The sequence below is a fragment of the Labrus mixtus genome, chromosome 12 (assembly GCF_963584025.1).
Source record: "Labrus mixtus chromosome 12, fLabMix1.1, whole genome shotgun sequence".
NCBI classification, from domain to species: Eukaryota; Metazoa; Chordata; class Actinopteri; order Labriformes; family Labridae; genus Labrus; species Labrus mixtus.
Window position 1 is genome coordinate 22,492,284 of NC_083623.1, and position 25,229 is coordinate 22,517,512.

The 25,229-nt window shown below is 41.8% G+C and overlaps 1 protein-coding gene across 1 annotated transcript in view; it reads right to left on the minus strand.

Moving 5' to 3' along the window:
- The window catches only part of emilin1a (elastin microfibril interfacer 1a), a 28,290-nt gene that overhangs the window by 1,817 nt on the left and 1,244 nt on the right, over positions 1–25,229 (minus strand). The window contains exons 2-11 of the mRNA XM_061052590.1: positions 10,699–10,815; positions 8,439–8,635; positions 8,118–8,217; positions 6,931–7,039; positions 6,538–6,714; positions 3,288–4,565; positions 1,370–1,784; positions 879–1,004; positions 691–708; positions 452–586 (exon numbers count right to left, since the gene is read on the minus strand). Coding sequence (XP_060908573.1) covers positions 452–586; positions 691–708; positions 879–1,004; positions 1,370–1,784; positions 3,288–4,565; positions 6,538–6,714; positions 6,931–7,039; positions 8,118–8,217; positions 8,439–8,635; positions 10,699–10,815 — 2,672 coding nt within the window. The remainder of the gene's footprint in view (positions 1–451; positions 587–690; positions 709–878; positions 1,005–1,369; positions 1,785–3,287; positions 4,566–6,537; positions 6,715–6,930; positions 7,040–8,117; positions 8,218–8,438; positions 8,636–10,698; positions 10,816–25,229) is intronic.

Below are 25,229 nucleotides of genomic sequence, written 5' to 3' on the forward strand. Positions count from 1 at the left end.
ACAGAGTTACCTCAAATCTATCTCACCATTTATATATTCTGGTTCTATTTTCCCCATGTTTGAAGTATTCATGGCTAGATTTCTGCTACCACTACAATTTAATAAAGACAATTTTGTTGCTCATGCAGGTTGTCATGACACTGAAGCTTCAGTGTTTAGCCAGCTCTGCATCAGTCTTGAAACCTTTCTGAGTTCTAACCTCTCTCCATTTATCAAAAGCATCTCCAACATTTATCCTAATTTCATCATGTACAGCAGCAAACCTACAGTAGGGCTATAGGTGAGAGAGAAAACATGTTTTTATTTCCTTTTATTGGCATAACTAACCCTTTAAATCTACATCAAAATCCCCTCTTTTCGTGTTGGACAACTTAAAAACAGAAAAGTAGAGCAAAAGAGTCTTGTTTTGGGGAGAGCTCTTCTTAAACTATTACATCTGATATAAGCTCACCTGTTTTGGGGTTGTAGACGTTGTTTTCATTGACAAAGACGCTGTTGAACACTATAGTCCCTGCACTTCTCATGGGGCGAGTCAGTGCAGCGGAGAAAGAGAGGCGTGGCACGTGAGCATCGGACCCTGCATGACCTGATCTCGGAGAAGAGGTAAAAAGAAGGAGTTAGCATGGAATAGAAGATAAAAAAATATATTCAGTTCTTATTGATTATCTTGTTAATAAGAACAACACGTACCCTGTTCTCCCCTGAGACCTGAGGAATAAGATGAAGGATAAGAATTAATCAACCATCGATACAATCCTGGCTGTTATCCTTTTTATTATCATCACAACAGAGAGCAGATGTACAGGAAGATCCAAGATAAAGTTGATATGGCTAACCTACGGTTAATCAAATAACTCAAAGAGAAAGTTTATGTTTACCTGGGGGTCCAACAACTCCCTGCCTGCCCTCTCTTCCTGGAGGTCCAACCCTCCCTTGAGGTCCTACAAGTCCCTGGGGTCCACGCTCCCCTCTCTCCCCGCGTGGGCCCGGAAGACCAGGTGGACCTGAAACCGAAAGAAATACTTCATGAGACATCACAGCTGGGAAAGACACTCCTGAAAATCCTCTTTACCAGTAATGGGCTCTCTTGAGAGATTCTAAAAAAAACATTCAAAGTACAAGCCAAGAAAGTTCAAATATATCTTCTGGTGTGCGTAGCGACGTGGCTTTCACCCTCATGTTTACTTAAACTCCTTCTTCAGAAGGATTATAGACTTAATAGGCTCTTTAAGTGAGTGCTTCTCAGAAATACAGCCTGGATTCTTTCTTTGGTCTATTTTTCCTTCACCCTGACCTTGCCTCCCTCAAACTGAGTGTTTTTCTCTTCTCCAAAAGTTAAATCTCATGCCCTCTGTCCTCTGCGACTCACCCATGAAGTCCTGCTCTATGAAACTGTGGAACTCCTTCACCAAGTCCACCACTGAGGAGTTCAGCCTGTGTATGTCGGAGTGGACGTTCACCAGCTGGACGTTCTGGATGTTGTCGATAAGATCTCCTTGAGACATCACCGTGACATTGAGTCCGTTAACACAGCTCCACAGCCCAGACACGTGTCTGTTCAGGCCCTCCTTGATCCTCTCCAGGCTGTCTGAAAAAGAGTCGAAGCGTCCGCACACCCCTTCCAGCTTGGAGAGTCTTTGGTCCAGGCCGTTGCTGGAGCGCCGGCACTCCCCAATCTCCGTCACAAAGTTGCTCCTTATGACTTGGATCTCTCTGCCCAGACTGTCGAATCTAATCTTGGAATCATCAACGTGCTCGGTCAGCTCCTTCTGCAAATTGTCCACCTTGTAGAGAATGTAGACATTCGTTAATGTGTGTATTTTGGAAAGGTTTCTTTTGAAAAGTAGTCCTGGTTAAATATACTTTTTCCCCCACCTTTGCTCTGATTTATTTTCCTATTGTATCTTATACACACAAAAATATGTAAGCATATAATCTAAAGCATGTCTGTCAAGAACTCAGAGTTTGCAATAGGCTCAAATATTTTTCTAACTATGATAATATTTTGTGAAAAGACGGTTGCCAAGATAACCAAAAGGAATGTTTGATGGACATTGAGGCTGTTTCTGAGTTCATGAAGAAAAGTTATGCTGCTGTACGAACAGTTTAATAAAACAACAAACACATCAGGAGCAAAATGACCATTACTGTTATCATAATGATGTTCGGATCTCCTGTTTAGTTCAAAGGGTAGAGTTCGACATATCGCAGTGCAGTGTTTCTCGACGGGGGCCTTCAGTCCCCAAGAGAGGCCATAGGATAAATGAAATATTATCAAGGAACACAGGGGGGAAGAAAAAAATAATATTTTCCAAAACAAATTCCAATTATTTTCCCTATTTGAGCTGCTTACAACAGAGCAGCAGCTTGGCTTTATACTAGGGCCCGACCGATATGGAATATTTGGGGCAGATACCGATATCTATCTTAGGGAGGGAAAAAATCTGATACCGATATATCGGCCGATAACTTTCTTTGATCTATCTTTGATCTGTAGAGATAGATAGATATAGATATACACATGTACTATGTTGATCATTTAAATGCAGTTATCATACACTTAATAATAATTAGTAAAGACACGATGGCCAGTCAACTGGAAAGTAAAGGTTAGCGGTTGTATCACAGTTTGACACTCTGGAGAGTGGTAATGCTTGTTGTAATCCGTATAGCACACTCTGCTGGTGACAGCCAGAAAGAGCACTGCTAGTGTAATACAATGAAACTCAAATGAAATGCTATTTGAATAAATCTAGTAATAACGGCACATATCTGCGATAAAATTAGCCTATACCGATAGTAACTTGATATGCTACTATCGGCCATATTATCGGCTGGGCGATTAATCGGTCGGGCTCTACTTTATACAAGGCGGTACTTTGGTCCACCACTCTGGTCCGAACTGGATTTTATCATAATCTACTAAATGGATTGACACAAAGTTTTGCAGATATTCATAAGCCTCAGGAAAAAAACAATTCTCTTCTGAATTAGTTGAATTGCTCCAAGACTCTTGATATACTAACACCAACAAAAAAGACGCAAATTAGCACTGCAGATATGACCCTGCTCTCTAGGCATAAAAATATATTGAAGTAAAAAACAAGCTGAGATGGAAATATTTGTCGTGGGTTGTCACTGATTCAACTAGAATTAGAATGCACTGTTTCTGATTTATTAGACATCATTATAGGTTGATGAGACATTAGTTCTGTTAAAGGGTTGCAAAAAGACACACAATCCGTGGAAGTCATACCGTCTTCCTCATCATCACCACATCATCTTACCTCAGAGATGATATCGTCCTTGGCGTTGGTCAGGTCAGTCAGAGTGTTTCCATGCCTCTGTACAGTCCTTCCCAGGCCCTTCAGCGTGTCATTGATGGAGTTAAATGTGACTATGGCCCCAGCAAGCTCTCCTTGGATTGACTTCAGATCGCCTCCTAACCTCCCTGTATGGACGCCGTGACCATCAAGGCGGTCCTTAAGATCCTTTATGTTGATTTTACACTGCCCTGTACACTCCTCCACTTCCTCTCTGAGTCGTCCCACCTCCTCCTGAAGGTTGGAGCACACCTGAGAGCAGACGGATTCTCCTGAGTCGACCTTCCTATGCAGATCTGTTAGTTCTGCCTGGCACTTGCTGAGGCCACTCTTGGTGGAGTTAGTGAGTGAACGCAAGTCTTCCTCTATACTGCTGCAAATGGAACAGTCCTCTAAATCCCGCCCCAGTGTTTCAACCTCTGTGAAAATCCGGTTTAAATTCTCGCCATTCTCCCCGGTTAAATCCTTGATCTTTTTGACATCGTTTGATAAATCGATCACTCTGTCAATCAGCGAGTCTCCTGTTACAGACAAATCCTTTAACCTTGTGTTAAACTTTTGGATCTCCTCTTGGTTGGCCACAACTCTCCACTGTAAGGTTTTCACAGTATCATCAGTAGTGCGACCTTTCCCGTTAGGTCCGCAGGTCTCATTGCACATGTTTGTGGTTGAGGTTAGCCTTCTGTCCAGGAAGGTTGTTATGTTTTCCAGCTGACTTAACCGCCTACTGTGGTCTGTGACTGTATCACCAAGAACAGCCACGTCCAGCTCTATCTTACCGATCTTGAAGCTGTGGTCATCCAGAAGGCCGAGGACTATGTTGCGCAGCTGTGTGAAATCTCTCTGGACGCTGTCCTTCATGTTGTTCCCGGTGTTGGTACACCTCTGCTCGGTCTTCCTCACAGTACTGTTCACCCTCTTCTCCAATTCTCTCAGTTTGCCATTCAACCTGTCCTCCGACACTCTTCCCTTTCCTCCACCTGTCCCGGCCAGCTCCTTATCCAGACGCCCTTTAATGGTGTCACATTTGTTAGCTGTGGTGGTGACACGGACCTCTACATCAGACATCCTCTTCACCAGCTCAGTGACGGTGTTGCAGCAGGCCTTAGAGCGTTCAGTCTCACTGCGGGAGATGTCCAGGCTTTGCCTCAGGTGCTGGTCCATGGAGCTGATCAGCTTCTCCAGGGCTTGGATCCGCTCCCTGTCCTCTTGCTGCTGGCGCCTCAGGTCCTCCACACCTGCCTTAAAGAGACAGGGATTACAAGAACTGTTTGGTAATGTATTTACTTCCTACATTATTTAAGTTTAAAGTAATGTGCATCTTGCCTTTTGCATATTTTTGACATTCCAACTATACACCTACAGTAGCAACAATAGAAAGAATGAGCTTCAGTGATTATGCAGTGGCAGTCTTCATCATTATGCATACCCCTTTATTTGAAGGGGTATGCTGATTCAGTCACTGCCACTGACATGGCACTGTCATTACAATGACATGACGTCTATCATTAACATGAAGGAGGCTTTATGAATGTTTATGAAAGTTGTCATTAAGTGTCATTCGGTCAATTATGTCACCTTTAATGCAAAGTTAACATTTTTTAAGATGTCTTTGTTATGACAACTTGACATTAATGTGGTGGTTGTTAATTAACATGTCATAACAGGGCTGATTATCAAACAAATGAACATTACACTAACCTGTCATATGTTGTGAATGTTGACATTGCCTGTCATTACACCATTATAACAGTGTCATGAATCATTTACCTCAAGTAAAGTGGGACACTTTGGACTAGTCTGGACTAGCTATTAAGATGTCATTGAGTGTTATGACACAGTCAAGTTGTCATAACAAAGACATACTAAACAATGTCAACTTTGCATTAAAGGCGACATATTTGACCAAATGACACTTAGGGTGCACTCACACTAGCCAATCCGTACTGTGCCTAAGCATGCTTCACCCCTAAAGTCCAGTTGGTTTGACTAGTGTGAGTGCTCCCATCAGTGCTTCACTTCCTTGGCCCTGGCACGCTTGGAAGAGATGCAGTCCATGCACGAGCACAAGCACGGGTACACAACATGGACAGCCTTATTTTATGGAGAAATCCTGGAGTGTTCTGGCTGTATATCTGACTAAAGATAAGCCATAAATTCAGTAAAGTAGCTGTCATGTTCTCTGTCTTGTTCTCCGATGTGCGATCCTTTTATTTATCGTTTTATTTTTTTCGAGTCCGCCTGTCTCGTAAACTAAGCACGCTTAATAACTACGTAAAGCCAATCAAGTATGACGTTTTTACAACAGGTAACCAGGCTCAGGCCCGGTTACTCCTGGAGCAGTGTGAGTGCAGGCCAGAGGGGGAATGATGGGGGAATGATGGTGGGGGGGGGGGGACAAGAGTGCTTAAGCAAGGTAAGGGACAGCTTTGCCTAGTGTGAGTGCGCCCTTAATGACAACATTCAAACATTCACAAACATTCATAAAGCCTCCTTCATGTTTATGACAGTGTTGTGTCAGTATTATGCATACCCCTTCAGCCAAAGTGTTACCAAACATATGCTACTATGCTAATTAGATATAGACAATACAATAAACAACAACACACGTCAAGCCAAATACCATCAAATTAATTCAAAGGAGCTAATAAGAGGGTTTTGGTTTAATTTGATATTTTCCAATGATACTTTATAGAGTATCTTGTTGAGGGTAGTGTTGAAATGACAAGGCAATAAGATTTACAAAAACCACATACACTTTTACAAACATGCAAAACAGTTGTGAGTAAAATGGCGTCAGAGGGTTGTTATGGGTAAGAGAGATTATGTGTCAGTGACCAGGGGTTAGAGATTAACAACAATGTTTGGTTTTATGTTTAATCCATCTTCCCAATCCTTTCAAACTGCTGAATTAGAATGTTTTGACCACAGGATACTTGTGTACCATTTTCTACCATCTTTGTTGATGCAGCGGTTTACACAGGAATGCAATTTTCATGTATAACCGTCTGCAGGTGGTTAATACTTTTTTCCTGCTTAAGGCATTGGAAATAACTTACAGGAGTCTATGTGGAACAGTAAGTAAATACATTTTTACAGCTACACAAAGTATGACAAGACATAACATCAATGACATCAATAAATGATGCAGACAAAGGGGAACAATGTTTGTCGCTGAGGCCTGCACATCAGATTTGTACATATTGAGCCTTACCTGGCAGGAGGAGCAGGACAAAGACACCCTTCTCTCTAGCTCCGTCAGTATCTCTTCCTTCAGAGTATTCAGCTGGTTTCCTCCAGACCCTCCTCCACCCCTGACCACTCCGTCCAGTTCATTTCCCCCTCCGTTCACAAGGTGGTTGTTGATGGTTAGCAGGGTCTGGTCATGGACCTGAAGAAAACAAAAAGACCACTAATGGTAAAATGTCTATCATTGCATTAAAATTATAAATATGAGGGCGCCGGATAGCCTCGGTTTTATAGTGCGTCACACGAGCAAAGGCTATAGCTGCATTGGCCGTGGGTTCAAAACCAACCCTTTGCCTAACATTTGTCTCATTTCTTCTTTGATATGAAGGCTGTTAATACAAATACAAACAGTGTTTACCTGTGTTCTGTTGTAGAGATGGTCCAGTTTAGTCTGGATGGTGTTGATGGTGTCCTTCATGTGTGGCTGAGCTGAATCAGCAGGGACAATGGCCCCATTCAGACTGGGCCTACACAGAAGAAGGATAAAGGTTTCTTTAAGTTTTGGATAACCTATCCTAATAAAGAGGTACCTGATGGATTAGACATTTTTTTTAAAATCTTCCTATCCTAATTACAAATCCCTGAACCTGTGTTACAAAATGAGTGCAAGCTGTCAAATAAATTGACATGCTGGAAAAATAAAAACATCAAATGACAACAACATCAACCTGTGTTTTTCTTTGAAAGTAAAAAAGCTTCTTGTTGCTGCAAAAATGTTTTTACCTGTTTTAGACTATGGTGATCTTTTGTTCATGCACGCCTCTGCTCAGTGTCTCACATGGTTGATACAGCCTTCCATTCGTCCTTGAGGTTCATAACAAGCTGTAAAAGTCTGACTCAACCATTGTGAGTTGTACTTTCGGGTAGGATGGATTTCTCTGGAAACCCGTAGGCATTACTGGTACATCTTTATAGATAAGGCAATTCTTGGTCTGCTCCCTCACTATATTATATGTGTTTTTATCATGCGGAAAAATACCAAGCAGTATTCTTTGCATTTTCAGGACCTCTTTATGCTCTCTGTCCCAAACGCTTGGACAGAAATTGGGAAAAGGGCTTTTTGGTTATTCTGCACACTCAGCCTGGAATTTTGTAGAATGACTTGAGCTGGTGTCCTTAAATGTTTTTAAATCTAAAATATAAGACGTGGAAGCAGATCTAGAGGATGACTTCAACGTTTTAACTCGACTGATTTTACTACTGACTCCCAGTTTCGACTCATAGATAGTTCTCTTTTAATGCAAATGTTAGTGTTTTGTAAATTGTACTTTGTCTCACTTTGTGCCTCTGTCTGTAACTTTGAGTTTTTTGTTGCTGGCTGTCTTGTTAAGGTCTGCCGTGGAAAATAGGTTCTTAAACTCAATGGGACAAACCTTGTTAAATAAAGTTTAAATAAATAAAACAATAGATACTCAGTATCAACACTTAACCCATAAAACTAGCACATGGCAAGTTTAATTGGATGCAAACTGGTCGGGTTTGCAGGTGATTGCACTCCATGCCTTGAAACATGTACAGGACTTATTGAGAACAATATTTACTTACAGTTTTTGGTTCATGCCATTAATGGTGGTCTGCATGTTGTGGAGGTCTTTGGTCAGCCCACGGACTGTATCCTCCAGCTGTCTCATCCTCTCAGTGTCACCTGGAGACAAGAGAAGAAAAGTCAATATGCAGATACATGCTGTCCAAGAATGTATAAGAAGCAACCTCTTTACTCATGCACATCACATGTTATGGAGAAAAAGTTGAAAGTAAACATAGCAGTCATACTGAATTAAATTCAAATAAACTTTTCAGATCTTTCTTCATGTCTTTCTTGTGATGTTTAACTACTATCCCTGAATCTTTTTTGAAACACTCTACCTTCTCCTCTCTGTCCACCGCCATTGTTGAAGCCCGTCTGTGGGACACGGGGTCGGCCTCCATGGACTTGGGTGTCTGGGGTTCCCCGTGGCCCATCCTGGCAGTCTTCCCCGGAGTAACCATGACAACACTTCCACTCCATTTCTGTCACCATCTTGTAAGCTACCTTATACCTCGGCCTTCTGTATGTCCGGTAGCTGAGGATGAAATGGAAATCATCTTATTCTTATTCGTTCTGACTTTACAGGACTTCAAAGCTGACTTGTGTCAGATCACCAAATAGACATATATGATTTATAGTGTGAACATGATACAACTGTGATGGACCCCTAGTGGTGTCAGACTGCTGTACACTGTTAATATTTATGTTCAGTGAGCAGGGGTGTTTCCAGACACAATTGAACTCCATTTATTTACTTTTTTTTTTATCTCCACCATGTACTTCTAAATAATAAAAGAGGATGGCGACATATACATCTTCATAGGTTAATTCTTTAAGAACTGAAAATGATGTTGTCCAAAGTCACAATAAATTGCATGCAAACTGTCGAGGAGTTTGAAGGATTGCTTGCAAAGAAGTGCTCTTGTGAAAAAGATGTACAAAGAATTTACTTACAATTTAAAACACAAGAAGATTAGACAATATGTTTAATCGACATATTAAGAAAACTACAAGCAGCCTGTTGAAACACAGCCCAAGTTGTTGGAGACAAGTAGCAAATCAGAGTTTTGGATTTTGGGGTGGTACTTGGGGTGGCCAATAAGATTTCAAGGGGGCCCATGACACCGATGGCCACTCCTCTGGACACACCTTGGCAGTGAGACATAAGATATCTGAATATTAGGTCATATCTAAAAATCAACGACTGTTGTTGGAATAAAACTGCTTTAATAACTTTAGATGTTACTCTTGTCTGATATTCCAAAAAATATGAACTATAATTAGACAGCACTGTCTCTCAGCTTGACTGTAAATTATTCAAACTAAAAAGAAAGTATTTTGTTTTTGGATACTTTCTGTATGTGTCATATACCTCTACAGCTGAAGAGACTTACTGTTTGAGCAACAACACAATAAATAGACCAGAATTGGCCGGAAGTCTCAATAAAGATTTAGGGTGGCCTCACAGGCACATTAACAAGCCTTCACTGTGAACGTTCAACTGCTCTCCTTTTTGCCAGCCCACAAACATCACTGTAGGTATCGCAAGGCCCTTTTCTGTGCCATAGAAAAGATTTCATCTTCCAGCTCCCTGCTTTGAGAGCGTGAGAAAAAAGGAATCCGACGTCTTCTTGGAGGAAAAACAAGAACAGGGGTTGGAAAGACGGCCGTGGGAGGAGTTTGTCGAGTAAGGGAAGGAGTAAGAAGGGAGGAGAGTCATAAAAGAAAGAAAGACAGAGCAAGAAGAAGAGATTGTTTTTACAGGACGAGAGACTAGACTGTGGTGCCTGGAACCCCTGTCAGCCTCATTCTTAGCATAGTCCAGGTTTAGGCCAAGGCCTCTGGCAGGCATGGGGATCAAGCAGCCAGGACAGGGTCAAAACTGGAGAAGGCTTCAAAAGAGGTAAAACATCAGGAGTGCTGGATTAATGCTGTCTTGAAAACATCCACATTTGGAATAGTTACACGATACAAAGACAATTTGCTCCAACAGTTGTATAATCAAATTCCCTTTGGTCTGCATCAGGCAAACTGAAACTCCACCACAGTAACATGAGTACGTCTGAGAACAGAATTCAGTGAAAAAGAATAAACAGCCAAATCCTTTTTTTAAAGATATTTTTTGGGCAATTTTTACCTTTACTTGATAGGACAAAAGACGAGACACGAGAAACTTTTGGAGGAGTGGACTAAACGGGGATGACATGCAGCAAAGTGCCAAGGTTGGATTTGAACCCAAGGTCTATAGCCTCTGTCCAAAGGGTGCACAACATAACCGCTTAGGCTATCCCGCCCCAAACAGCCAAATCCTGGACTGTCATTAAATCTGTAGCAATGTTCTGCCTGCACAAGTGAGCCACAACCTGACACCCTCCTGACCAGTCTCTACTGGAAACAAAGCAGACAGAAAATGAAAAGAATTGAATGAATTCCATATCTAAAGGCAGGAAAGGATGGACGGGAAGAGGATACAAGCGTCTGTGGAATCTGAAGACAGGAAGTTGCTGTAGTTGAATTGAATCGCCTAAAGATTATATTTCAGTAACAGAGGAAGAATCAGAGGAGATAGAAAATACCAAAGATGGGACGGATACTCACGCAACTCTAGGACATTGGCCCCAGGTGCAGCGTTGATAGTCTGGCTTGATGTATGTCTCCACTCCATCCTCCATCACACAGCTGACAGTGCGTGTCACCACATAGGCACACCAGTTCCTATAAAATAACACACGCAGGAAAAAGGGGATGAATAACTTTGCGATGCCTGGCAGTTTTCAGTGAGTTAAGAGTTAGGCGTTGACAAAAAACATAGCAGCCTTCTTACGCACACACACACACACACACACACACGCACGCACGCACACACACACACACACACACACACACACACACACACACACACTCACACACACACACACACACACACACACACACACACACACACACACACACACACACACACACACACACACACACACACACACACACACTCAGTATACACTCTGCTGCTGGTCTTTGTCTCCAGGCAAAAAAAGAGAGACTTGAAAAAATAAGAATCTGGATTCTTGTCACTTCTTTGATTGTTCTGCTCCGCTGTGAGGCTTGAGATAAATATCTCAAAACCCTGGGCTGATTATATTTCTGTCCAACTTTCAAGAGAAATTGTTCTCTTGCACAAATGTCTGATCCGTTCAGGATAACTGCATGAGTTTAACAATGGCTGCCATTGTGTGCCTCCCAAACTCAACACTAACCAACCCACAGAAAGACACACACACACACACACACACACGCCTACATATTTTTGAAGAGTTTAAACTGCATATCCATGTGAAAATCTACCCTTGGTAATATATTTTTTTGAGATTTATTTTTTAGCTTTTATGCCTTTATTAGAGAGACAGGACAGATAGAGTCAGACATCGGGGAGCGAGGGAGTGTGGGGAATGACATGCACAATGACAAGGAGCCACAGGTCGGATTCGAACCCAGTGCGCCTGTTTTCAAGGACTTTGGCCTCTTTGTATGAGGCACGCACCAACCACTAGGCAACTGGTGTCAATACCATTGTACCTTTGGCTGCCATAGTATGCCTCCAAAACTCAACACAGACAAACCCACAGAAAGACAAACACACACACACACACACACACACACACACGCACGCACGCACGCACGCACACGCACACGCACACGCACACACACACACACCTTAACAACAGGGGACTTTCATTCTTCACTATACAAGTGTGGACTTCTCTTTCTGGTCGTAAATAAAAAAGTAATACCACATTTAATTGTTATGTCTTTAATCATGATGTTACTTCAAATGTGTTTTTGTGTTTTGCCAATAGTTTTATTAAAATGTTTTTATAACTCCAAGTGAATCTATCAACATTTGTTTTAGTTTACAGGAAATTAAATGAATGAATCTGGAATAATTGGCCTCTGTACAAAGAGTTGACATTTTTAAGCCTTTCTACTTAAAGTATTTTCTTGATCATATGCACACTAAAGGAGTTGTTGATTTCTGTAATCATTTATCGGGTATAACAGCAAAGACATTCCTTCTTAGTGCAAGTGAAGTGAGAGATTTGGGAAAAACCATCTTACCCCCTGCTTTAACTTTATAACCCCTGACATCCAACTTTGGGGGCTTCCTGTGTAGCCAGCCATTTCGTAATGACTTTCAGACATTACTTCTTTTTTTTTTTATAGTCAGACAAGAAATTTGAGAAGCAAGAAGGTAGTTAGTCTTAAAAAATCACATCCAAGAAGGGAATGCTTGGCAGCACTTGCATGCAGTTGCCTATTACTGTAATAAGCATTGATTACTAAACTCAATTGAACTAAATCATCATTAAATTACGAGCAACAGTTTTCAGGATTGTATTACTGCAGACTGCTTTCTGCCCTTTTTAATTTCCTCACAGACTGTTTTCATGCAAAAAGCCTGAAATCATCCAATCGACCAAGCAACTGAAAACAGGAGTGAATACCAACTGGAGAATATTGCAGGGGATTTTGGCAAAAAACAATTTGGGCACTACTCACACGTTTAGCTGTGTTGCTCATTGATCCTTACAAGTTATACCTTGTTTTAAAGGTGACATGGAATTCTTCTTGTGTGTGTGTGTGTGTGAACACAAATGCCAACCCTGAATAAGTCTGTACCCCAGTTTGGGCCACCCCAATCAAAAGAAGTCTGATTGACCAGAAACCCTTATGGGCCTTTGGTTGACCAAACATTCCATCCATTGGCTCCAATATTAGCTGACTTAGCTTATCTGATCTTTTTTTGTGATGAAAGCCCACTTTGAAAAACAGCGCTCCAACAGCACTGGATGGATGAGAGTGCTGAGAGCTCATCTTAAAAGTTGAATGAGCAGCTGGAAAACCAATGCATGCAGATACAAAAAAGTGGCTGTGTTGAGCTGTGTTGCTAATTCTTTGTGTTTGGCACAAGAAGCAAATGTGCTGCTGTTTTATACATCCAGACACACTGACCAAGATGGAGTCGTGTTTCTGGCAACTTGGCAAATATAAGTGGAATATTCTCTCCCATTGAAGTACCTTTTTTTTTTTTTTGCTCTCCACCAAATCCTGTGAGACAAACTTGGTCATTGCTGGTAGACATGCTAGCAGCTATTAGTCTGTCTCCTTTAGTGCTGATCTGGTTGTGTTTGATCTGTTTTTTTTTTTTTACTGAAGACAGAAGTCTGGTGCAGTGGGGTTTATCAGAAAAATTTGATTTTATATTTGATCAAATTTGTATTAAACAAATATAAATTATAGCAGCTTTAAGGGAATTTAACAGGTTTAAATTTAATCCAAATGTATACCCTAAATCAAACAAAATAAACTGGAAGAAAATTGTCCCCACGCACTGGCACAGTTATAAGAAACACATACACGCTCCCACATACTACTCTATGTCTACATGCTTCTCAATTTGTCCTAATCCCCTCTGACCTGCCTTGACCCCCAGATATCTTTCCTGATAAGAACCACAGAAAGGTTTAAGACACAGACGTCCTTCAGTTGCTTTCTATCATCATTTTCCTATTACCCAGAATCCTCATCCACTGCTATTCCCCCGATGGTTATTATGGCCAATTAGTGTCACTCTTGCATTCACCCGAGCAGAACTTTAGTTGGTTGACAGATAAAAGTTGGAGCATACAAGGAGTTCCTTCATGATGAAAAGTCCATCAGCAGCTTCCCTCTCTCTGTCCGTCTATCCGTCTGTCAGTTTCCATGTCACTTCTTCTCTGTTGCTCTCCGTACAGCTCATTTGATTTTTCCCTTTTTGGCCCTCCTTGTCAGTGTGGAATTCTTTCTTTCCATCTCACTCTTGCTGTTCCTTTTAATTCCTTCCTCTCCGTCTGTCTCCCTCCCCGTCCACCTCTGTTTATTATCTCCTTCTCTTCCTCACAGCTTGTCTTTATCTCCTCTTCTGTGTGACTACACCTCTCCACTGTTCCCCTAAGACGGTTATCCTCCCCTTCATTCCAGAGCCAGTCTGACTGACAGAAAGAGTTTATCATGTTTCGATCCTCCCCTGTCCCTGATGACCTCCTCCTCACGACCCCCTATTCCTGTTGCTACTGTACGTGGGAAAGTGAACAGGACTAATGAACTGTCAGATTCTACTTTAAAGCTTTTCCTCAACAATCACGAGGAACGCTCTAAGGGTTGGTTGACCCTAAGACAGGCATGTTAAATATATTTTCTGTTTCAGTGTAAGCCAATAGAGTAAAATGACTTATGTTATATTTAGTTGTTAATCGATTTGGTACCAAAAGGAATGGATAACTGAACTAGTCAGATTTTTTATGAATCACCAGTTATGATGACATTATGGAAATACAAATGCACAACCCAATCTATTTTTATCAGATTATAAAATAGTACAGGTCAGTCTGCCCTCATTGTGAGTAGCAATTTATTTTGTCTGCATCATTTGGATGAATAAGCTCTGAAGCCTGCCGTTCACTGTGCAGCCCTATTGCACATTGTTAGTCATTCAGTGTACACCTAAGCGCGACAGTCGATCAAGGTCATGTTTGACATTTTGGTACGACTGCACAAATCGCACAGTTTGGGCAAAGCCAAGAGAGTCGACTCTGTGACTTTTCCTCGCTGATTTAACCTGCACAAACTGACAGACAGATTCTGAAGTCACCATGGCAACAACAGACATGTATGTTTAAATCTGTCCTCCCCTTCCTCTCATTAAATAAACATTTTCAGAAATATATGCTGACCTCCAGCTGATAGGGCATATTAGTTATGATACAGCTGCTGGTAAGGTTGTACTAATCGGTGATGAAGCTAGTGTGTGTGAAACAGTGAGAGTGAGGAACTTTTCACATTAGATTGTTTCGTACCGTGCCGAGCACAATCGTGGCCCTCCCCCTCCTCTCTCCCCAGCTGGGCTGCGTTCAAAATAGTATCATCATTTCATGCCTGAGTACACCTGTGTATGTACACAGTCCGATACAGCAGGTGACAGAATGCACATAGTTGGTTTGCAAATCCGCCAAGAAGCAGAAAAAAGAAGCAGCAACCATGGCAACCACTTGCGGGCTGAGTCCATCCTGCTACCTGTGGTTGTTTTTTTGTTATTTCTGAGACTCCACCAACGACCCTCTTCCTACTTCCAAATGCAACATACCCATAGGACAAAACAGGCCCGTTCTATATGGGTACAAGAGTTTTTGAAGCAGCAGGAGAACATTTAGAATTACACCATATAGCAGTCCACTTCCTTGTTCGAGCGAGGTCAAGTGTACTCGGATCCTGGCCTGGGTCCCTAATGTGAAACCACCCAGAGAGCGTTTTTGCTGTGTGTGTGCGTATACGCCTATTTGACCCATGCATATGAGAGGACAGAATTCAACCTCCGTCTGTGTGAGTTTTCTAATAGCAATTGTGAATGCTCCGTCCTGATTGAACACGTACAGTGTGAGCTCTCAGGTCGTGACCTACGATCAGGTTCAGTGTGAGCACATAAATCGCAAGCTTTGGTTGTGGATGGTAAACGATTCAGTCCGACAGTGTGAGCTGACATTCAGTCACAACGATCTACAATCGTACATGCCTTGTCGGGCATAACGAGTATAACGGTTGCTTCTTTGCAAAACAAGACATAATGGGTTCTTGGTGTCCTTTTTTTGATTAAAATCATGAGGAGGATGGATTGGACATGAACTTTTCACTGTTGAAATGTGGCTTATTTTGTACATTCACAGTATATCATGTTCCTTTGGAGACACCACCACCAGATCAAACACAAGTGAATGTTTCGAAGCTGAAGTCAACTGTTTTTCATGCGTCTAAAGAGTTCTTTAACGCCTCCTTCCAAAGATTTGTGGCTTGTCGGAGTGATCCAAACACCCTCCTCTATTTATGCACATGATTGTGTTACTGTTTTTTTATTCTGTGGTTTGTGTTGTTGCCTTTAATGTTTCTATAACTTGGACGGCTGGTGATTTGGAGAATCTCTGCCACCATATCTGGTAACAGCTAACACAAGTCCATCCAAACACAGCTGCGTCTCTCCTCATGTGTTTCCAGAGTATTGCGGTTCTTCGCGGTGATCTATATTCTATTATGTCATTGGATGGTTCGAGCCTGAGTTATCTTATACTGTGGCTTGTTGTACTTTAATGTGTGCTTTGGACTGAGAGTTTTTGAACAACAATCTAAAATCTCCATCAGGAGTTGGAGCAATACAGAGGGGATGGAGAATGTTTAAAATAAGACAGTGGTGATAAATCAAAGAGCTCTGCCTCTTCCCCCTGCAGTCCCACTGTGTTGCTTTAAGTCACTGTGATTCAGTAAGACAGCTCTGCCAATCTATTATCCTGACTAAGTGACTCTCAGGGTCACAGACACAGCAGATAAAACATAAAGTTGGCAACATTCACACACCATCATCCCAGATGGGGAACAGGCGCTGTGTCCCAATCGAAATAAACACAACCATCACACTTTTTATCACGACTGAGCAGACGCAGATGTGGATGCATGGCAACACATATACAACACAAAATTCAATAAAGTTGGGATGTTGTGTACAATGTAAATAAAATCAGACTGTTGAAACCCAATGTTTGATTAAAAATAGAATCAAATGATGTGCCTATTTCATGATGCCAACAACAGGACCTGGTTAACATGACGCTGTAACAACCTTTTGAAACATTGTTAGGAATGACAGGGAACAGTGAATTTTCCTATTGTTCTTCCTTAGCTTTCTTTTTTTTCTTTTTTTATTAAATTTGTACTGGCTTTCATGGCGGAAATATAGAATGGGTCTAAGCTGTGTTGATCTTGGTTGTCCAATAGTCTAGACAGAGTGGGTGCTGTGTTGCCTTTAAATGAAGTAATAAATCTCAGGCAGCAGAGAGAGGACCCGTATGGACGCCGACTTGGATGCTACCTGGCTCGACGGCTGACCTACACTAAAACAAAAACTGAACTAGGGCTAGCTTTTTGGTTTGTGTAGCCGGTGCTAGCTCGTAACATGTTGCTGTCATCACATTTAAAACAGGCATATCATTCTACAAAATCAATAAATGTTCTCCTTCTGTTACTTCTGTTTTCACTTATATTCTGCTCAGCATCCCGACTTTTTTGAATTTGGGGTTTTACATATATATTATTTATATATATTTTTACATATATACGCAAACATCTAATTGTCTCTGTAACTTCCAAACAGCCACACTGATTGTGCACATCACCCTCTCTGCTGGTGTATTTTCCATAATTTAGTCATGGCTTCTCCCTCCAGTGAAATACATAAGAGAAGTCTTTATACTCGAGGCAGGATGACTGTTAGTGTAGCACTGAGGGAGTGTGTCTGCGGGTGTGTGTGCTTGAGTTTAGGCGTATGCCCTCCACAAAAAGAGAGTACAGTGTGTTGGTTTATTCCCATTCATGTGTGCCTGCATACATGTTTCCTGTTGGATGGTCGACACCTTCCACAACTTTTCACATTACCCCTCCCCCCTCTCCCTGACCACTGTGAAGCTAAGAAATTCAAACAGTAATCCAATAAAGGCCCATTAATCCAAACAGCTGCGGAGAAATTGCTCAAATGAAAGTTCACTAACAAGACTTGGCATCTTTTCCACAAGAGTAAAATAAAGTTACAAGTACTACTCACGGTCTGGGACAAACACACAGCATGCAACCATGCAGTCAATAAAGACAGCCACACAAGGACAATAAATGTGTGTGCATGTTTGTGTGTGTGTGTATGTGTGTGTGTATGTGTGTGTGTATGTGTGTGTGTGTGTGTGTGTGTGTGTGTGTGTGTGTGTGTGTGTGTGTGTGTTAGCATGCGTGGGTGTGCATGTATGTGTGTGTGTGTGTGTGTGTGTGTGTGTGTGTGTGTGTGTGTGTGTGTGTGTGTGTGTGTGTGTGTGTTAGCATGCGTGGGTGTGCATGTATGTGTGTGTGTGTGTGTGTGTGTGTATGTGTGTGTGTATGTGTGTGTGTGTGTGTGTGTGTGTGTGTGTGTGTGTGTGTGTGTGTGTGTGTGTGTGTGTGTGTGTGTTAGCATGCGTGGGTGTGCATGTATGTGTGTGTGTGTGTGTGTGTGTGTGTATGTGTGTGTGTATGTGTGTGTGTGTGTGTGTGTGTGTGTGTGTGTAGGTGTATGGGTTTGCATGTTAGTGTTTGGTCTCTCTACAATGACATTTTCAGAAGCTAATCTCCAAGTTTCATGTATACAATAAAGACAGCGTGTTTGTGTGTGTGTGTGTGTGTGTGTGTGTGTGTGTGTGTGTGTGTGAGAGAGTGTATGTGTCTCAATGGCATTTTTCAGCAGTTAATCTCCTTAACAATATCACCAAAAGAGGAAAACACTGCAAATAAACAGTCCACTTCTTGTACATTTTTCAGATTGTTTATATCTTCAGATCAGATTAAAATGTAACAGATCAATGTAAAACTTTAGCACAAAGCTTCCTTTAACTTTAAACCTTTGTGTTATTTAAGCCCCCAAATCATTTATGAGTATAATGTCTTTTCATTGGATCGACTAGATTCAGAGCGACAGATTGACGCCCTGCAACCAAACATTTAAAATCATCAATATTTCCAACTTCTCTCAGATTTTTCAGCAAGTTGGTTCCAACGTCTCGGAGAGTAATGTCTAAGAGAAAGCATCACCAAATGTTTTCGTTCTGCTCAGTGGAACAGCTAATGCTTCCCACAGTACAATGTGTGGGAGATGTTATGTGCTGCTTCCTATAAAAGGTTAACAAGATAATTAACCTAACCAAATGTTTTTATATTGGAAGTGTTTTATAACACCATGTTTTGTTTAAACATGTGGAAAGACTAAAAGATGATCTCTAACTGGTTGGTTTTAGAGAATCCACATCTGGTTAAATTGACAATACATTAAAGAACAGCTGGAGTAATGTCGACTAAAATTATGTAACCTGTCCAAACAAACCTGATTGAAAGGTGCATTCATCAAAATGTGCTGACAGCATATACAGTACAATACTGCAGCTGTTTAAACATATAGGCACTCCTGACAATTTCTAAAAAGTTTCAGGACAGCATGCCCCTGAAAATGTACAAAGTTTTTGATGTTTACAGGATATCCAAGATGGCGAGCAAAGAAGAGCTCAACACTCTGAAGACAGTATTGTACTTATGTTGATGCTAAGTTTAGTATTATTGAAAGAGTGGAAACATGCTTACGAGCAGATTAGAGGATGAAGCTGCTTTTTTTACGGTCACATCGATTACTCCGGTTGCTCACTAGTTGAGGGATATGAACATCATCACCCCCTCCTGTTCACCTGCATTTAATTTAAACCTTAACATGCTGCATTCACACACACAGCTCACACAGGACATGTCAGAAAAAAGAGATGTAACTATGTGTGAATACAGTAGAAGTCATTGTAGGTTAGAAACAAATATCAACATTTGGTGTTTAATGCCTAAAATCATGTTGGTATCTTTGAGGCCTTTTTTAAGTGAGCTGACTGCATTTATTATCCTGTAAAACATTTGAAAATCTGTCGTTAAGTCATTAATGCTGCATTGTTTTTATGCATGTTTGCTGTAGATAAAAGTGCAGAAATGTTCTCGCTTTGCTAGCACAATGTTATAATGCTACTTTTGCAAGTGAACGCCTTCAACTATCAAACTGTGTGAAACTATTATAAACAGTACACATCATGTTATTATGTGCTCCTGTGTATATTACATGCATTACTTTGTACTGTTATCTATGAGTAACAGCTACTTGTGCACATGGACCATCCATACCACTTTTTTATCCTGGTTATGTATTGTGGGCTCATGTTTTTTGTATGGGTGGGATATGTATGTATATATGTGTTGTGTGGTGTGTTTGTATGTTTGCTGGCTGCTGGAACACCTAAATTTCCGTGCTGGGATGAATAAAGTATATCTTATCTCTTATCTTACAAACAAAACAATGAGAGTGAGACATATGAATTGGCAAACAAATGCAAATCTACACACTATGCTGAAATGAAGCAACATTATTCAGTATTTCGAGTTACGTTTGTGTCCAGCTGGAGAAGTGAAGCTCTTTCATTTGACTTGCTTTACCTGACCCTGCGGGCTCACTTACTGCTGTCTCTTGCTTGGTGCTGAGCAGATAGTAAGCAGGGTGTTTTAAGGGCCTTTTTTGGGAGGGAAACAGCTGCCTATTAAACAACATTGAGAGTGGTGAGTGAACCAAAACAGTGAAGTGTTGGGCCATAAAACCAAAACAATGAGCTTAGACATGTTGTAAAGCTCTGTATGGCTGAGGTAAACTGCAGGCTCTGGTGATTTGTCTCCGTTTTCACCACCACAAGGCATTTATCTCTTACTGCAGTTTCATGAAATTGTTTGTTTTCACATAAATATTCACGACAACACTTAAAAATTTAAAAGTAAAAAACTGATTTGCTTACACGGACACTCACTGAAAACGCTTACATGCATGTTAATCAAGACACACATGTCCTTCACCTGCAGACACATTCAGACCAATAATGATTTCATTACTTCTCTGCCGGGCACTAAGCAGTAAACTTTCATTGTGCTCGTCTTATTCTTATTTACTGAGCCATAACTCAGCATGACTGGAACTTTTGCACCTGTCTGAGCATCACTTTATTTACCAATAAAGTTCACCTCCTTATAAAACAGCAGACAGACACTCACATAGCCATGCAGGAAGTAGCGGCCTGACATCTCAACTCACACATACCAGGTTCATTTTATCCAGCAGCGTCTCTGCATGAGCCCTACAGAAGGGGGAGTGTGTGTAAAACTGGAATAGTCCGAGACAAAAGTGACACAGAGAGTAAGTGGGCGGATGAAGGAATGAAAGAATGAGAAAGAAAGAAAATGGGGTTCAATAGTTAAACAAAGAAAACACTTGGCGGCGCCTATTGTTAAAGGATCTTTCATTTAACTTCAAGGGAAGGCTTCGACAGCGACCTGAATGAGTGGATGGAAAGGGGGTGTGTCTAATGTTTGAACTGTGACCCAAAGGTCAAGCACCCCTCCAATGTCCCTGTGAAGGTATACCCCTGTACACACACCGCAAAGCACACAGACTGTCACAAACGACAGCCTACACACTCGAGTGCACTCACTCACGCTCGAGTGAACGCACGCCGACAGACAAACACACACACACACACACACACACACATGGGGCAGACGCACACATTCTTACGATCTCTCTGCGCTGTCTTAAAATGCAGTTTTACTAGCGCACACACCATTTTCCCTTTGGACTGGTTCCAACATCAAGGGACAGTGTGACTGTGTAAACTCCTCTCTGATTGTTTAGCCTGGCGGTCACAAAGATATACGGAGAATGTCTATGATGCTGCCCTTTGCTTTAGCATGAGGGCTCAGATATATCATGCACGGAGGTCTGCGCCGGGTGCTTCTGGTGCTCGCTTGACTTGTTAACCATTTATGGAGCGTGTGCATTTGAAAAACAAGTCCCCTCAAAGCCTTAGAATTTCAGTTTCCTAAAATAGTACAGATAATTAAAGCAGGTAAGATTTTATATGCTGCTCCAAAGTAGAAAAAAAAATGTTTTGTGGTTTAATGTCTTGTCATGTTGTCCATTTATAATTTCAGATGTGGGATATCCTTGTTCAGTGGAAGGGATCCAAATCCCTATAGAATTCTGTACTTTTATCCTAACAAGATAAAGAAAGCTTTTTCCGATGAATTGCATGCTGGGAACTATGGTAATTAGGTCACAATAGCTCTAACCTGAAAGGATCCCTTTTCCCACATTTGCATTCCCATATATAATGCGATTTCTTTACTTCACTAATTAGCAGAAAGCAGAAAATCACACAGATAAAGTGAGTTTGGAATCTTTCCAAAGTCCTGTCAGGACAAAGACAATCCTGTTACAGTCGTAATGCTTGGAAACATACGCTGCATCTTGGAATGTTAAGGGTCTTCCAGATAGGATACGGTGGGTGCTGAGAGCGTATCTGCACCGCGCCGAGCTGAGTGCAGCCCCGAGGTCTCGCTTGCCATCCATAAACGCTGCACAGAAGTTAGAAATTACAACGTGGGCGCAGCACTCAGTGAGGTGACGACACATGGACATGTCCAACAGGAGGGAAGATCAGATCACAACAAAGGGCACTTTCCTGAGCTCGACCTGAACATGTATTGTTTAGAAAGATATTTCCAACAGTTTGGGTGGACCAGGTGTGTTTTAAGAAGCAGCAGAAAATCATGTCGTGCTTGTGAAGCTGTGGTTGTAGCTGCAGCTCCTCGACGAGCCGTAACTCCCCCAAATCCTGCCGTGCCCTGAAGATTTCATGAACCCACACCGACTTCTTCTTTGCTGCTCGTCTCCTCCTCAGCAGGAGAAAGGTGAGGGCTTTCCTCTCTGACTAGTGGACAGATACATTGTGATGTCTAGAAGCTTCTGAAGTACAAGCTGTAGTAGAAGCCTAGGAACTTCCGCCGATGATTTGTGCGGGTCTGATTCCACACCTGCTCCTGTGCCCTAGCCCGCGGCCAGCGCAGCTCACACTGCATCTTATCTGAAAAAACATTTCACTAATTGTACCGATTTTTGCAATCCATCAGAGCAAATATACTTTCATAATACTAACTTATACTTAAAGTTTTTAGTGACTACTGCCATGCTAGCGGTCCATCATGCTTCCTTTGTAGAGAGTTAAATGCTTACATCAATATGCTAACACGTGCTTACAATGAATGGATGTTTAAAATGTTTCAGTGCTGCCATTAGTCTTAATATTCTACTATGAGTGTGATAAGATCCTTGCTAAAGAAGCAAAATGTGCATCCACACAAATGCTGTGCTTTTGAGCAGGTATAACGTTAACCATGTTCACTGTTTTGCATGTTTGCAACCATTTAATGCTTATTAGCAATAAATGCAAAGCGGAGCTCGGTCTAATGGGAATGAAATTACTAAAGCCAAAGACATAAATCAAATTATATAAAACAAAAAAAAGTTGAACTCCCTAAGTGAACAATAAAAACACCTGAATGCAATGCAACAGCATTGTCAAGTATGACCGTAGAACAAACAGCAGGAAGTAAAAGAAAGTCCTTTTTTACTTCCACATACAGGGCAGGATCAGGGTGAGGAAACAGTCAGGGCGAGTCTGACACTGAAGTTGTTGGATGGGGTTGAGGTCAGGGTTCTGTGAACATCAGGCGAGTTCTTTCACATCAAACTGGGAAAAAAAAAAACGAAATTAATGGGTCTGCCTTTGTCTATGGGGGCATTGTAACACTAAACAGGAAAGGGCTTTACTCAAACTGTTACCACAACGTTGGAAACAGAATCGGATGAATTGTGTATAGAATATTAGATTCCGGCCAGATTTATTCAAGAAACATGATGTGGGTTGTCATATTTTTGTCACTATTGTGGACGTGTGTTGCTGATCTTCCAGAACACAGGATAAGACATTAGACTTTGTCTTCGTTCTGCCGCTCTTATTTCCCTGTCTCAGTGTAACAATCAAACAAGGCAGATGTCACAAAACAAGCCAAACACTTATTTTAGAAAAGCAGCAACATGTGATTAAAAAAGAGTAACGTGTGTGCAGTTGCCTCTTCTTATGGCCCCTCTTAGGAACCAAATGCTAATGTAGAGGAGAAAAAAAAGTGGGAGGAATGAAGTGTGCTTCCTGACAGACAGACATGTCTGTATCTTATTCATGATGTCTCATCCTTCAAACTGCTCGTGATCCTAAACACATCAGCAGTCCACCTGCATCCAACCCCAAACACACAAGCTCCTTCCTCCTTCCCCTGTCACTGCCTCGAGCTGATGTGCAGCTCGGACATTTGGCAGGAGATGTGTCGGGCCCGCTCCGGGTCCTCCTGAGCCCCCCCCCCCCCCCCCCCACATTAGACCCCTGCTGGATGTCTTCAGTTCATCTGACAGCCTTTACCACTTATGGAATACTTCACACATCTGTCAAAACAGATCAATTGAGTTCAAACAGATGTCAGAGGGGCAAACCGCACTGCCACGGGCCAGCGCATTCTTCTCCCCGATGCGTCACCGTGCGAGTGTGTGTGGTGTTTGATTGTGTTTGTCACAGGCCAGTCATGCTGACTCCTTCATAGCCTACTGGTTTCAGCAGGAGGAAGGCATGTAAGGACCCTCTCTTCTCTTCCTCACACAGTCTGTCTTTTCTCTTTTTTGACTTTCCTCACTGTTTCATCCTCTCTTGTCACGCCTGCTTAGTTTCTCTCACTTCTCGCCATGTCTGCTGTTTCTTTTGCACTCTTATATCCTCTCCTGCCAGATTTCACTATCGCTTTGTTTATATTATAAGTTGAGTTTTTTACCTTTTCTATTCTTCTTCCCATTTTTCACTCATGGAACTCACTTCCCTTCTCCCCCCCCCCCATGTTAACCCAGATAACTCTTCTCTGTATCCCGCCCACTGTCTCTCACTCACAGTAGCCAACAGTTCAGCTTCATCATGCACCGAGCAGGTCAGCCGTCCACACGTCCTGACTCAGGCGGCAGTAGCAGCTCTGATGTGGGAAAGAAACCTGATAGAATCTCATATTGCCGAGGCTCAACTCGCAGAAGTCTGGCTTGCGTTGCGTATACACACGTACACACACGCTAAGTACAAACACATGCAGGCATGCGAGCAGACACAGACCACATGTGCGAGGTATATAGGCTCGGTCCTTCATTTACTTTGGCATTCTGTTCACACACATGCACACACGTAATAAGTCAATCAATAAGCAGAAAGTTCCTCATTCATCCAATTAGAAGCTTCCAACTACTGTTCAAAGAGATGTGGGGGGAGAAGGCCTCAGGCAGAAACTAATAACACACTGGGGCTGTATCAGCGCAACAAAAACAAATATAATGATCGTAGACCTGAAGTCTAAATCAGTCAAATGTCTCACAATACACATTATAAGTCTCGCAGATTACTAATGCCCAAATATTCAGCATCCCCGCAGCTCATCAATACCCACAGAGCTGACCATGTACCTTTACTTAAATGGAAAACACTGCTTGTCAGAATGATGGATTCCACTAAAACAAGGCTGAGGCTGAGGCTGAGGCTGGT